The 15,225-nt window shown below is 41.7% G+C and overlaps 2 protein-coding genes across 2 annotated transcripts; one reads left to right on the plus strand and one right to left on the minus strand.

The window, feature by feature from the left end:
* Positions 1–217: 217 nt before the first annotated feature.
* On the minus strand, positions 218–2,963 carry LOC6582124 (probable serine hydrolase). The gene is made up of 2 exons (XM_002007797.4): positions 2,679–2,963; positions 218–1,450 (listed from the first exon to the last, which is right to left on the minus strand). Exons 1-2 carry the CDS (start codon positions 2,754–2,756, stop codon positions 434–436), a joined length of 1,095 nt encoding a protein of 364 aa, XP_002007833.2. The 5' UTR covers positions 2,757–2,963; the 3' UTR covers positions 218–433.
* Positions 2,964–9,300: 6,337 nt separating this feature from the next.
* LOC6582125 lies at positions 9,301–9,947 on the plus strand. The gene has a single exon (XM_002007798.3). The coding sequence runs from the start codon at positions 9,427–9,429 to the stop codon at positions 9,772–9,774; it is 348 nt and encodes a 115-aa protein (XP_002007834.1). The 5' UTR covers positions 9,301–9,426; the 3' UTR covers positions 9,775–9,947.
* The last annotated feature ends 5,278 nt before the right edge of the window (positions 9,948–15,225 follow it).

The raw sequence follows: 15,225 nt of genomic DNA on the forward strand, positions 1-15,225 counted from the left end.
CCCAAAGATTAAAGCGAAATTAAATGCCAGCCCCAGCTTGATTGATCGAATGGGGGCGAAGCAGAAAAAAGGTGCATGTGGTGTAATATACTCTACCATATATATGTAGCTGTATTTGTATATATCAATTTCTGTGGAAATCCCAAGTGGAAATCCCAGACGTTAGATAAGCTTTAAAAAGTTCAGGTTTCGCGAAAGTAATTAAGATAAAATTGTGTCTGGATTTGGCCAACTGCAACGGAGGGCAAGACAAATATTTATTATTATTTATTGCGGTAATCAATATCGATTCATTCACATTTATTTGTTGACGCTTAAATTATGATTTTCTGTTTTCAGTTTTTGTTTGGGCTTAACTACACTTTGATTGATTTAAATTTCTAGCTAAATTCCGGCTCGCGCTGTCGGCACGCCTCAGAGGTGGGTGCAACAGCTAGAGGTTGCTTTTTCTCTTGCGGCGCTTCACGTTCTCCGCCTCGTCGACGGCGAGGGCGAACTGCTGCACCACCTCGGGCAGCTCCTGCTGCTCATCCACCGTCCAGGTCTCCAGGTGGGGTGGTCTGTGGTGCATTATAAACGGATTGATTACCTCGGCCACGCCCTGCGCATTGTTCAAGTGCACGTGGTGAGTGCCCTGCACCTCGTGCAGCTCGAAGTGCGGATTATTGGAGCGCAGTATGTCAATAACCTCTCGGCTCTCGTCGTCAATGAAGTTCGACTCGGAGCCCTTGATCACACAATAGGGCACGTTGCGTATGGTGCGCGCCAGCTCCGCGGCGAAGGGGGGGCTCGTGTGGAACTCAAAGTAGTACTTGCAGCGGCCGTCGCGGGAGAAGAAGTATTTGTCCGGATACTTGGTCGACTTGGCCACATTGCGGTCGAGGATGTGATGGCAGTTCTCCAGGGGCACCGAACCCGCTGAGCCCTTGTGTAGGACATGCTCCAGCTCCTGCCAGGTGTACGCGGGCGGCTCCTCGCGCTTGGCATTGGCGAACCGCTCGTCCTCGATCATGTAGCGCTCGATGTTGGTGCGCAGGTAATCGATTTGCGAGGGCGGCTTGCGGTAGCGCGTCTTCACAATGTCAATGCTGATCAGCATGTCCAGGCGGTGCGGGTAGAGCGAGGCGAAGATGAAGCACAGCATGGCGCTCATGGAGTGGGCCATCAGCGAGACCTTCTGCCAGCCATATTCCTCCATGATGCGCAGTATCACGCACAGGTAGTCCACAAAATGATAGGCAATCCCCTCCGGCAGCTTCGACGAATACCCATGCCCAGGCAGATCAATGCAGAGGACGCCCAGGTGTTTGGGCAGCAGCGGCAGCAGCGTATTCCAAGTGCCCAAATTGTCCAGCCAGCCGTGCAGGGCGAGTATCGGGCGTACCTGTCGATTGCCATACCAGCGGCCTACCACATAGCCCCAGGGCATATTGATGCGCACGTCCATCGGCTGCAAAGGTAGCAAAGGTAGGTGAGACACACACACACACACAGACACAGCTAATTGACATGCCAAAACTTGATAGTGTACGGAATAACCCGAGGGTGTTCAAACAATCGAAAAGGGTTCAATGCGGCAGCAAGACAAAAGGATGGCAGTTTGTCAGCTCATTTTGCAAATACGCCCGGATGGGTAGGAATACCAAATGTTGTGGGAAAAACTAAACAGAAGTTGATAACGGTTACTCTTTAACTAAACGATTGTTCGACTTTAATCTTGACCCAATCTAATCAGAGTGTAAAACTTACAAATCACTCAAGACAAATACATGAATGTTGACATTATCATTATGATAACAATGTGTAAGGGTATTCGCTGTTCGGCTTCAAGCGCATTGAGCTCATATTGGTTTGATCAATCGTTCGGTTTACACGATTGACAACTGAGCCGCGCACCGCTGCAGATTGATGGCCAACAGTCAGTGCGCAGCAAGCCGACAATTTATCATCTAGCTGTTTTTTGCTGATGGCCAGAGATGGAGTGAGGGAGAGGAGGAGACGCAGAGGTGGGAGACTGAGCTAGGCATGCCCGTCTGCCCCGTCTGCAATTGACTTGTAGCGCATGCAAACTTTAAATGCCGACAAATGGATTTTCGTAGTTTTGCGCCACAGGAAAAACTTTTCACGACACTTTTCAATTGTCTTTGTTATTGTTGTTATTGTTGCTTTTGTTGCTATTGTTGCTTTTGCTTTTGCCGAAGAGTTTGGCTCGTTCAACTTGAAAATTAGCGCAAAATGCTTTCAAGTGTGACACAGCGTCTGCAAAAGTTTTTATACCAAAAACTGCCGCCCCCTTCGACCCGCCGCCGCCTCCTGACAACATTTTGATGAACTTCTAATGAGCTTAATAACAGCGAATGGCAACCGAGCAACTTTCCACTCCACTTATCTCTTGCAATCGGAATAGGAATCGGAATTCCAACTTGAGACTTTTGCTCAGCTACCGCAACTGTCTAATTTCCTATTGATTTCTGATTCGTGCGGCTTAAAAATCTTATCAGGCAGACATTACATATTGGCCGCCGGCGATAAGCTGAGAGGGTTCAAATTGCAATCGAGCCGGTTCAAAGGTACTCTCCACTCTCTCTCGACCATGCGGATTTGTATCTTGCTGAGATAAGCCTCACTGCAATTACATTTATGATCCCCACTCAATCAGTTGTTGCTTAATTAATTACCTGCTCGAGTTGTTGTTGTTGCTGTTGCTGTTGTTCATTGTGTCCAATTAGCTTGGCGTCCGCTGGAACAGCTGTCATATTGGTGCCCACACGCGTCGTTGAGTGTGATATAATCTGGGCATACGCTAAAGCATATACTAAATGTTTTCTATTCGCTTTACATATATGTTTTAATATAGCCGAATGTTATTTAGTTTTCCGCAAAAGTGTTTCTTTTTTATTGTGAGTCTGGCGCAGAGCAATGAACGCAAACAGCTCGCCAGCAAAACGAAAACTAAAACAAAATTTGTTTTTTCGCTCACATTAAATTCTGCGGAAATGTGAGCAAAGAGCGCGAAGTGACCTTTAATCAGGCTCATTAGCTGAGTTAATCAACAGCTGGAATACACCTGAAGAGATTGAGTTAATGAGAGAGTGCGAGAGAGCAGCGGGAGAAAGAGAGAGAGTGAGAGAGAGATTGACAGAGCGATATTTTGCCATCGTTGATCGTATTGATGCGGGTTTACAACAGCTGTCAATTATCACACACTTTCTAAAAAGCTCAGTCTAGCGTGAGCGAAGAGCTTTTACTCAACAACAAAACTTTATCTGGCGTCGCTGGATCGCAAACACAAAAGCTTCAAATGCAAAAGCAACTTTATTGTTGTTTCTACATATTCCACTAGTATGTGTGTATGCGACTGTGTATGTGTGTTTGTAGTCTAGAACTTATTTTACACTCTGTGATCTTGAGCGAGTGAGTCTTGCGATAAAAGCTTACGTTTCAAAGAGTTTAACATTGCGTTTCGACATTGATTCAAAAATGAACATATTATAATATAAAAAAAAAAAAAAATGAAATATAAAATATTATATTAATAGACTTATATAAAAATATATAAATATACTAATAAAATTATATAAAAATATGATTATTAATATAAAAATTAAAAATAATAATAATAAAACAATATTAATAGCAAAGGACTCTCTTCGAGGTAGGGTGATCGATAAGAGATATTACATATCAAAGTAAATCATTCGAATATATTTAATAGCACAGCAGCATTTTCAGTTGGATTTGTAAGAGCGTGAATGTCGTTCTCCCTCTTCTCTCTCTCCAACCTACGCTTGCTCTCAGTCGGCTCGCTCTCGCTCTGCTTGCTCGCTGTCATTGTTAAATTGAAACCAGAAGCGAACAGATCTACTTTTGTTGAGGATTCCGCGCACGAAGAAGCTGAAAGCTGGAAATGGAATATTTTTAACCTTAGCTTGGATACCTATTGATACCAATGGACTGGGAAATATGAATCTGAATAAGTATGAATATGGCATATGAATAAAAACGAAGACTTTATTAATTTTTAGCTTTTTTTTAGGCAGAAATAATAATAATATTCGACGGTCAAAGGAAGGAAAATTTAATTATAGAATGCTTACAATGTATGATTATCATTTATAGCTTTTTTGTCACTTCTAGCTCTTCAGATCTCGTGAAGATTGATAAACGTCCTTGAGTAGATCCTCAAATCACAATAGCTTGATCAAATATGTTAGATATATTAAATACATTAGATAAATTTGCTTAAATAGAAGTACGCCCACATATACATATATCTACCACAAAACTTTTCTAGTTTTTTTTTTTTTTTTGCCACTAAATTAGCCAATCACAAAAATCAAAGTGCACAAAAGGCCATGCGAAAAAAAAACTCAATTAACATTTGTATTACTTATGCTGTCAGCTCTTTAGCTGCCAAATGGCCGCAAAAATAATTCATATAGCAGATAATGCCAGCCAAATGAATTCAATTAACAATTTGTTAGTAATATTCTCCCAAATGAATAGGCTACAAAAACAGAGAGAAAGAGTGAGAGAGCGAGCGAGAGAGGGAGAGAAAAGAGCAAGCATCAATGTGATTAAATCGCATGCGATATTTGGCAATAAAAAACGCTATTCAAATCAATTTAATTGAATTTAATTGCGTTTGCCATTTTTTGCGGCATGGCAAAAGGCAGCAGCAAAACGAGATAAAATATCAATAAATATTTATAGAGCTCTTTGGCCGAGATCCACGCGACGGCCGCACTTGTATAAACATATTCAAAAACCCATTAGCAATGCGTCGAATGGCGATGTCGACAACAGTTTACACAATAAATTTGTTAGACTAGTTTTTGCGGGGCCTGAAATCCTGCCCAAAATCAAAATGAACAGTGGAAAATTGCAGCCGGCGGTTAGAAATTTGATACTCGACAATGAAAATGGCGGAAAAAACGGGGAGCGGAAAATGAAAATGAAAAGCGAAATTTAGTGCAGCAAGCGAAAAGCATAAATCTCTCTGCAATTGAAAATTGAAATTGGCATCGCAGCGCGGGGCAGCTGTGTGATAAATAACAAATTGCAATCATAAATCTGATGCAGCGAAGTATGCAGAGCGTTTTAATTTCGTTGCAATTAAAGCAAAAGAATGCAGCGAGCCTAAGAGGCGCCAACTGAGAGCATTTAATCAAATCCAGATGGCAATGCAAGCCAAGCCAAGGCGAGGCAAGGCGCGGCGAAGCGAGGCGAGGCGAGGCAAGTCGCTGCTCACATGCGACGCGCGTCAATTTGCGCTCGTTTGGCGAAATGAAATTACGAGACTGCTGCCTCCTGCCGCCTCTTGCTGCCTCCTGCCACCTCCTGCTGCCTCCTGCCACCTCACCAGCAGGCCATGGCGGGGCTGGGCCTGGGACTTGACCCAGTCCATGGACTAATGACATTTGAATGACAGCAGCGGCAGCGGCAGAGCCAGTTGCCGTTGCAGTTGCAGTCGCAGTTGCAACTGGCTAATGACCGTCACCGGGTGAGCTGGCTGCAGTGGCTCAATTCGGTGGCTGTCCACGCTGTCACGAACTCCAGCCGCCAGCTGAGATAACAATTGCCACAGTCATGTTGTTGGCACAGCATTTCATTTGCGCCAGTTTCGACCAGCGCACCTACACAAATATGTACATATATATGTATATACATAGACAGATATATAAATTTATGTAAATATTTCTGGATCCATGCCAAAAGACATGGTTAGCTAGGCCCTTTGTTGGCGGCTCAGCCTTTGCGCTACCTTGTTGTCAGGTGTAAAATGCAAAGTAATGACTTTGAATATGTCTGTTAAGAGGCTGGCAGGCGCAGATCCCAGGCAGACACCTAACTGGTTTTGCGCATTAAGCAGGCCTAGCACGAATTTCCAGTATCTCAGCTAAGCCAAGCGCTTGGCCAGACCTGCAATGCAAGGGCACCGACAGCAGCAGCTTAAGCTGCATTCAAATCTATACAAGTTTTTGGAGAACAGTTACATGAAAAGCGGCTTTTGGGAAACTTTAGAATTGAACGGGGCTAAGGCTCGGACTAGGGTCAGGGGCAAAGAATCTGGAAAGAGCAAGGTGGAGGCTGGCCTTAGGTTGCATTCGCATGCGGTTTTCGCATGAGAAGTTAAGCAAAGCCTAAAAACCAAAGAGAATGTTGATAGTGAGAGCTGAAGGCTCGCTTTACGTTTTAGTTGAATTATTACCTTAAAGGTTCGCCTTGGGTCTCAGTTATAGAACTTTGGGGAAGGCGCTTGACTTATGAAGGTTCAATTTACGTCTCAATCCTATTTGTTTCTTTCAAAGTAATTTTATTGGTGCTTCTCTTTTCATATATATGAAATGCTTAATGTCTTCTGGAACCTTCTCAATTTAGTTGCTCATCGTAGATGATGCTGATCGAGCTGGGCAAACGCTTAAACTCAGAATTTATTTAATGTTTCTCCATGTATTACTTAAATTCAATGAGAACCAAATACTGCTTTATTCATTATTATTATATATTTATTTATTCATATTCTTATAGTTATAGCTTTCATACTTTAAATTCTTATAGTTATTTTCCCGATAAGTAGCTCATATTCTTATGCCTAGTCACACATTGCGCTGGCTCGGAAAGTGCATTGAAGCTGCGACTTGTTAGCCATTTAATTTTTGGCTACGTAATGCAAACATTTCTCAGCCAGCCTGCTCGGGCTACTGCCTTTAGCCCTGCTCTCGGCTTTTGTGTGGCACTCAAGTGAAAAGCTTTTGTCAGCGCATGGAAATTTGACGGAAATTGTTTGGTCTGATGGATGCAGATGCTGTTGTTATAGCTGTTGTTGTTGATGTTGATGTTGTTGTTGATATTGTTGTTGTTGATGTTGCAAAAAGCCCATCCTCAGTGCGCTTCAGATACCGTTGCCTAATGGTCTCCCCCTCTCTCTCTCTCTCTCTCTCTGTCTCTCTCTCACTCCTTCTCTGTCTGGCCTCGGCCAAGTAAACAGACAGTTTTTAGGCGCATTATGTGTTGTGGCCCCAAACACTGCACATTTCTTGGGCAACGCGAAATCGCAATTTCAATGGAATTAGAGGCCACAATTTGCTGGCAGCCAAGTGGGCAACGAAATAAATGCAAATCGCGCTGAGAGTAAATTTTATTTGGCTCCATCGTCTCCGCAGGATAATGTGCTTTAAATGGCCAACTTTGGCGACAGGTAGCCAGCGCGAAAGAGAGAGAGACAGAGAGAGAGAGAGAGAGCTCTCGGCCAATGATAGAGACAGAGAGATGGGAATGGAGGCTGAACCCGTTGCAGATTTACTGCGGCACGCCCGTTTGCCACAATTACGAAGCTAGAAAACACAATCAAAATCAAGTTGAATGTTGAACTTTTTAATGCATAATTTATGGGGGGGCTGCGTGGCCTGGAGTTGGCCCAGCCAAGCCCGGGTCAACTCGCGGGTTAAGGCAACGCACCTTTCTTTTGTTGTTACGTCTCGCAGATACACAAATATATCGTTATAAATATCTGTGCGTGTGTGTGTGTGTGTGATATAAAGAGGGACAGCTGTGCCATGGAGCGCCGCCGTATCATAAATATTTATGAAAGCTGCCAAAAAGTGCAAGGACGTGAGGACTCCTCAAGACCCACTGCTCAGCACGTGCGCCGTGTGCCGGGCCACGATTTATATGCCGCCATTCAAACCAATATATCGCATATACATATACATATATATGTATGCACATATGTATATTTACTTTCATCAAAAACTCATCTTAAATGCCAACACATGCGGCACATAAATATTGCCCACAACAAGTCTTTCTCTCTCTCTCTCTTCCTCCTCCTCTCCCCCTCTCTTTCTACACACGCAAGTATTCAATTGTAGCCCTGTGGCAAAACCAATTTGAAACACTTTTGAAAGAGTTTAACGAGTATCAAAACAAAAATCGTAAAATCATAATAAAATGTGGCGAAACGTAGATTGAAATATATCCTTTATGTGCGGCTATAAAGCGCGCTGCTCCCATTTAAACAGAAATTCCTTCATTCTCTGCTTCAGTTCGTAATGCAATATCCGCTTAGCAGGATTCCCTGCAATCCTTCGACTTAAAGCAAAGCCTGCTGCTCTTTAAGCTGGCTCTAATGCCGCACATACTCGTGTTAGCCACACAAAAGTTTCGTCTAAGCCAAAAAAAAGAGAGAGTGGAACGCTGCCAGCCAGGCCAAAACTATCAATTAAACTAATTAGCCTGATTCGCGCGGGCTGAACACGAACTGGCGCAGAAATTCAATCAGCGCATGCAGAAAAACGCAATCAAATGATTAAGTCAATAAATGAAGCCAAATTGTTTGGGCCAAGCTGCAAAAAATAAAATAAAAATAAAATCAAATAAAGAATAGATTAAATAAAAAAATAATCAATTGAAAGCAAGCAAATAAAAATAAATGAAAAACAAGCTAAAGCATCTGCCCGAACGAAGCTTCGCCTTAAAGTTTTTCCAACTTTTCGCAGACAGAGAGAGATAGAGCGGGAGGTGAGCGAGGGAGCGAGTGAGAGAGGGCAAGGTGAGACTATATATAACTAACATTTTGCGAACAGGTGCAAAAAGAGTGGCCAACTTTTTGACGTCCTAATGAGCGCTGGCCACATTGATTAGCCAAGAGCCCAGCAGCAGCTGCTAAATGGCCAACAGACTTTTTCTCTTTCTCTCTCTCCCTCTATATATATATGGTTCACTTGGCATATTCATGGCATTTGAAAGTCAAATTGAATTGACTGCAGATTGGGCGCTCTATCATGCAGTGGGCGTGGCACGTGCCATATGCACGGCATAGATATTGATTTCCTTCGCTCGCCTCTTTGCAGGAAATTTATTTATATTCAATTTGCGAATTTATGCAAGTATTTTCTTCTCGTTTTTTTTTTTTTTTTTCATTTTTTTTAGGAATCAAGACGTACGGGAAATTCACTTTTCCTTCAGCTGTCTGCGTGTGTGTGTGTGAGTGCGTCGCTTTGTGTTTGCCAACTGTAGCTGAGACTTCGCTAGAAGCGCCGTTGCCTGTGTGCGATAAACCAATTTCTGAGTTAATATTTTCCACAAACTCATAAACACATCAGCGCAGACGTTAGCTGTCTAGCTGTCTGGCTGTCCCTCTGTCCGACAGGCAAACCGACCTAATCTGAAGGACTAACGCCTGTACCGTCGACTGTACCCGGCGACTGCATGCGTCCGCCTGGCCTGCCTGACCACCCTCAGAAAATTACCTAAGTAGGTAAGAGCATGGCTCCTATATAAGGCCGGCGCTTGGCTGCATCCTTCACTCAGTCCATGTTTGGTCCTCCGTCGGACAGCCGTCTCACACCGAAAGCAAACGCCACCGAGAGAATTACCGCACACGTGCTGTGATAGTCAGTGCCCAGTGTCTAACCAGTCAGGATGTTGTTTCTGGCGCCGCGCAAGCATCTATTTGCCACCAATTTGATAATATTCCTCATGATTTATATCATGCGCAAGTGCCTGCAGTTGTTCTGCATCATCGAGAACAAGGCGTGCCAGCAGCCCGACTGCCGCTGCGAGCCCGGCCAAACGGATTGCCAGGACTCGCCAGTGATGGAGCGACGCGGCGGATTCAAGCTCATACCGGATGCCATGAGGAAGACCATGCACAGCTTTGGCTATGGCGAGGGCCACTATCAGATCTTCGTGGAGAAGAAGGAGCGCAATTTGCCAACCAAATCGCGCCTCAATGCGGCCAACGCTGAACTCAAGCTGAATCCCAATTAGGCGGTCCAGCTTGACAGCCAGCAAAACAGCTCAAGGAGCCCACAAAATGTGCCAACTACAACAGCAACAACAACAATAATAGCAATATCCAACTACAACAATAACAAACTACAACAACAACAACAAAATTTGTCCAATGTCTTCTGCCATAAATATGTCTTAATTAATTATAAGCATTCAACAGCATTTCTTTTTATATCGAAGCGCATACTTGGCCATTAATAAAAATTATAAAAGTTAAATCCCGCCACCTCAGGCATTTTGATTGATGTCCTTTTCTTTTTGAAGCACAAAGCAGCGAAAAAAAGCACAAATTGTGATCTGCAGCACTTATAGCCCCACAATTGGAGGGCACGAAAAGACGCCGCTGGCTGTGCTTGAAAAATTATCTAGCGACTGCGACGACTGTCAGCTGATCGCGTGGGAGTTGCTGCAGCCATTAAATGGCTACAAATTTATCACAAAGTAGCCAAACACAGAAACAGAGAGTAAAAGAGACAGAGAGAGAGAGAGAGGGAGACAGAGATATAGTTAAACGGCAACAACATTGTCAGGCAATATGTTGAAGTAATTTTTTAATACCCTACCAGAAAGTCGCTTAGAGGTATTTGGATTTTCGTAAGCTATTTATGGCATAAGGAATTTGTATATATAATGGGTTTATAAATAAAATATATACCAGAATTACAAGGCTTAGCTTATGATTATTGAAAAATAATAGATAAGTATAGGTTATTATTATTTGCTTGAATTAGAAATAAGCTTTAAGATTTTTTTTAACGTAAGCCTATAAGACTAAGCCTATTCTTTGTTTGGCATATAGATTAAAATTATTAAAATTAGTTTGCCACGTCTTCAATATGTCAATACCAATATTAATATCGATTTAAAATACTAGCGTGTCTACAAATATTTGTAAACAATCATTACGATAGTTCCAGTCTATCGCTATGGTATCGACCGAATCGATATATAATCATACTATTTTATAAAAATATTAAATTGTTTACCCATATTTTTAAACAATCATATTTTTAAAAGCATGTCTCTTAATATGTATATGGATTTGATATTTTTAATATAGTTATATTTCATAATTTCTATCTATTAATTTTGAATTGGTATATTTAAGATATGACTTACCTATCGATATATATCTTCCGACTAACAGGAAGACTATCTACACAAATTTTTAAACTATTTTTAGAATACCTACTTAAGTTCTTTATCATAAGTTATTTTTTTTTTGTTTTTAGATATATTTAGATATATTGTACGCCTGCTAGTTTTTTTTTTTTTTAAGATTTATGTATCTTGCCAGCGTAATGTCTGGTATGCAAAATCTAAAATTATATCTTTAAAATTGAGTTGGACTAAATTAATAATACAGAAGAGGAAAATGCTAATAACAAAGACTTTGTCACACATCCAGCATTCCATAGCTGGCGTTGCTAATGATGTCAACTGAATGTTGTCAAATTAAAAGTGAAGCACTCTCTAATTTAATTGTGTATTTCATTAGAAACACTTAACTGTGTTTCCCAATGTCATTATAAATGTTGTTGAGAATGAAGTACGATTTAATGAATTACATGAAATACAAAAAAAGGAGGAAACGAAAAGTAGACCAATAATTGATATGACAAATAAATATAGCAAAAGCTTCTGATATATTGAAAATAATTATAATAATCTAAATTAAGGTAATAATACCTGCTCATAGGCTTTTATAGCATAAAGTATATATATTGCAATGAAAAGGTGACTTATAACTGAACCAGAAACTAAATATGGAATATAAAAATAATCCCTGACTTACATAAAATTACATCAAACACAATCAATACTATTTCATAGAATTGCCCAGCAGCTATGCCAATAATCTCATTATACACACTTAATTAAGATGCCTAATAATATTATATTACGTATAAATAGATTTATATTGCTCTATGCCCAATCCCATAATTTGCGCATTTAAGTCAACTATTCTATGGACTTCATTATATTCAACTTAAGCTCCGCCTAATTAAATTCATGACACCCAAATAGTGCGTAAATGTCACAAATCTGCGGTACATATAATGCCTGACTGTGAGCATCCTTAATGGAAGTGTAGAGCATCCTTGTGTCAGCCTGAGTGTAGCTCGGCCATTTGGCTGGCTTCTATTGTTCCGCTGGCACAGATAGCAGATAGGAGGATAGGAGATAAGAGCGAGCGCGAATGAAGCTGAATGCGCTGCGCCGTTCACTGAGTCTGGCAATTGTTAGCAAATCTATCATCATCTTCTTAAGCACGTGGCAGCGAGTATATATATGTGTGTGTGTGTGTGGGTGTTGTGCACTTGAAGATATTGTGCAAATTCTGCAGCATTTTGCCTTGCATTATAAATGAACAGAAATTTTTAGTTGTGAGCTATATTTTGCTTGAGCTGCATATAAATTTGCACACACACACACAGACACACACACTCGCGCAGACAGACACCAGCACACGTACACAGATGTTGACAATGTTGTTGCCTGAGGGCTGTTTGCCTGGCAAGTTGTCATTATAATCATGATTATTATTGTTGTAATTCTAATTATGCATTGCCGTGCGGCGCAGCGAGGGGCCCCACATTACACATACGCCATGTCTGACACGCTACGTGGCAGCTTGTGTGCGCCAGTATGCGTGCGTGTGTGTGTGCTCGTGCGCGTGCTTCATTTTTATCAATGACAGTTTCTCGTTGTGTGCGTCTGCTGTTCATGTGTAAAATGAAAATGTCAGTCGGATTAGCGCCAGTAGCGAGCGAGCAGGCAAACTGCCAGCACCAATCTATAGATATATACCATATATATGTATAGATAGATATGGATATTGCTATAGATACTCACACACATTTATATAGCACAGCATAACCTTCTTCTATAACTCGCATCAGCATAAATTTGCTAAGCTCTAATGTAAATCATGTCGACATTGTTGGTCTTAAGCAGCTCTGTTTGGTGGACTCCATGCTTCGGACTCATTATAATTAACAATTTATAAAGCGTTAATGCACACACATACACGTGCACATGCACATACATATACACTATCGCAGCTAGACGGCAATTTGCCAAGGCAGCTAAAAGAGCATGCTCAGCATCACATCCGCACAAGCAAACAAACAAACAGCTAGTCAGACAGGGGCTGGGCTGGGCTGGGTTGGGCTGGAGGAGGGGACGAGGGGGCTGGCGGTGTGAGTAGCATTCATTTTGCTTGTAAGCTGGTTGCCCAACTCATCCTGAATCAGCTCTCCCCCTCTCTCCTCGCTCACTCCCCCACTCACTATTCACTCCTCGCTAACAACACAGCACGGCACGTCGCGCGCATTAAGTAGATGAGCTGCATTTTTCATGCATGCGAAGTTGAGATTGCAGCTGCCACCACGCCCCATCGCCACATTAGCCCATCGCCCACACACACATACTACGATGCAGCCATTTCCTTTAGCTTCTGCTTGACTTTCCCTTTGCTTGTTTTCTGTCCCCCTCGCTACAACTTTGGCTTTCAGCTTTCAACTGCCAACTTGCAGCTTCAAATGTTCTGCTTCTGCATCGGCTTCGGCTTCGACTTCGGCGTCCGTTTTCATCTCATGCCGCTGCCGCATTATCCTACTCATCAGCATCATTTGTATTAATTACCGGGCATTACATAAAGCATTACGTTAGATAAAGCATTTCGATAACTTGTTTGGTTTCGATAACTTTTATCGGGCTCGATAACCTTTTATCGGCTTCGATAAGTTTTTATCGGTCTCAATAACTATTTATCGATTTCGATAACTATTTATCGACCGCTTTGAAATATTTGGAAATATTTATCACATTTGCTTGAAATTTGAGTTAAGGCAGCTGCATGACAAAAGCTGAATGCTACGAGACTCGCTTGAAGGTGCCTAATAAAACTTGTGAAAATGTTGATCATAATTTGCTCGTTCAGTAAAAAAGCATAGCCCATGAATGCCTCTGAAACTGTGGGCCAACTCTTCTAGTGAATGTGACAAAAACAAAACTTGAAATATATGAGTTAGGGTGGCTGCATGACAAATGCTGAATGCTACGAGACTCTGCATGACAAAAGCTGAATGCTACGAGACTCGATGTAAGGTACATCAATGTCAAATACTAAATACTATGAAGCTACAACACATTAAGCCATCAGTAATAACTATTTATCGACTTCGATAACTATTTATCGATTTCGACCTCTGGCACTGCAATGAGACTGCATTACAGAAGCTGAATGATATGACACTTGATGGGTGGTACATCTATGAAACTTGTGGAAATATTGATCATAATTTGCTTGCTAAAAAAAAGGCATAGCATAGGCATAGCAAACACTATTAAATACTTGTAGCACAATAATACTCTTTGGCCTTCAAATCTAGATGCCCATCGTCATGCAGACTTAGTTTATGCACTAATTAAATGTGTATATATGTATGTATGTATACAGCGCAATTGAAGCTTCGATTGCCCGAAGCAGAGATCAGGCTGGGCAGGAAAGAGCGAGAGGGCGTCAGCTGCCGACGGCGAGTAACGAGCGAGAGATAAACACAGACACAGACGGACAGAGAGGAGCAGTGAGTAAAGAGGAGAAGCAAACTCACAAGCACACACACACTCACACAGACACGGGACTGCAATAATAGGATAATATCAACCAACAGCCTCATTAAGAACAGCAGCAGCATTAGCAATCCACACTCAACCAGGCAGCAGCAGAGCAAATGAAAGAGTGCATAAGTATATAAGCTAAGCTTAATTATAAAATGCTTTAATATGTACGATGTATTTTATTTCTATTTTAATTACATACAATAGGCATAGGTTATGAGTAAAGAGTTTTGATAGAAGGCTTCGTTCTTTGGAGCAGCGACTCTATCAAATATTATTATTATTATTTCCCTTATTCTTTCTAGTGTAGCCAGTGTCTATTCATCATTTAAGCTCATAGCTCTCAAATAACAGTTAATCGTTTCCCGTTGTCTGCATATAAGTCTCTGTCACTCACACTTTAAGCAAAAGCTCAGAGAGCAATCGATTGCGTCGTCTCCTTTACGAGCTCTTTAGTGATCGGCTATGAACCGTTGTTGTTGTTTTCTTTCGCTCTGGCAGTTGCCCGATTGAGTTGAATGAAGCAAAAAGACTTTTATGCATGCATTGGTGTGTGTGAGAGAGTTGTGTGGGTGTGAGTGTGAAGAGCGTTTGCATTGACTTTTTGAGCTGTATGCTGAGTGGCGAAAGTCAATCGTGTCTCTCCCTAAACGAAGTTCGTTGAAAGACCGACACACGAAAAGAACAAAAAACGCTCAACAGAAAACGAAATGCTATAAAACGAAGTCGAAGCCAGCTCTCCTACTTGAAAAGAGCGTCACGAATCAAATATTCAACTGTTATTTGCAAACTATATTTAAG

This window comes from Drosophila mojavensis, unplaced genomic scaffold, assembly GCF_018153725.1.
Source record: "Drosophila mojavensis isolate 15081-1352.22 unplaced genomic scaffold, ASM1815372v1 contig_74, whole genome shotgun sequence".
Taxonomy (NCBI): Eukaryota; Metazoa; Arthropoda; class Insecta; order Diptera; family Drosophilidae; genus Drosophila; species Drosophila mojavensis.

Bases quoted from the DNA above. Each gene is read 5' to 3' on its own strand.
- LOC6582124 (XM_002007797.4), bottom strand. From the start codon at position 2,756: ATGACAGCTGTTCCAGCGGACGCCAAGCTAATTGGACACAATGAACAA. The intron at 1,451-2,678 runs GTAATTAATTAA...CTACCTTTGCAG, and splicing joins AACAACAACAACTCGAGCAG to CCGATGGACGTGCGCATCAA.
- LOC6582125 (XM_002007798.3), top strand. From the start codon at position 9,427: ATGTTGTTTCTGGCGCCGCGCAAGCATCTATTTGCCACCAATTTGATA.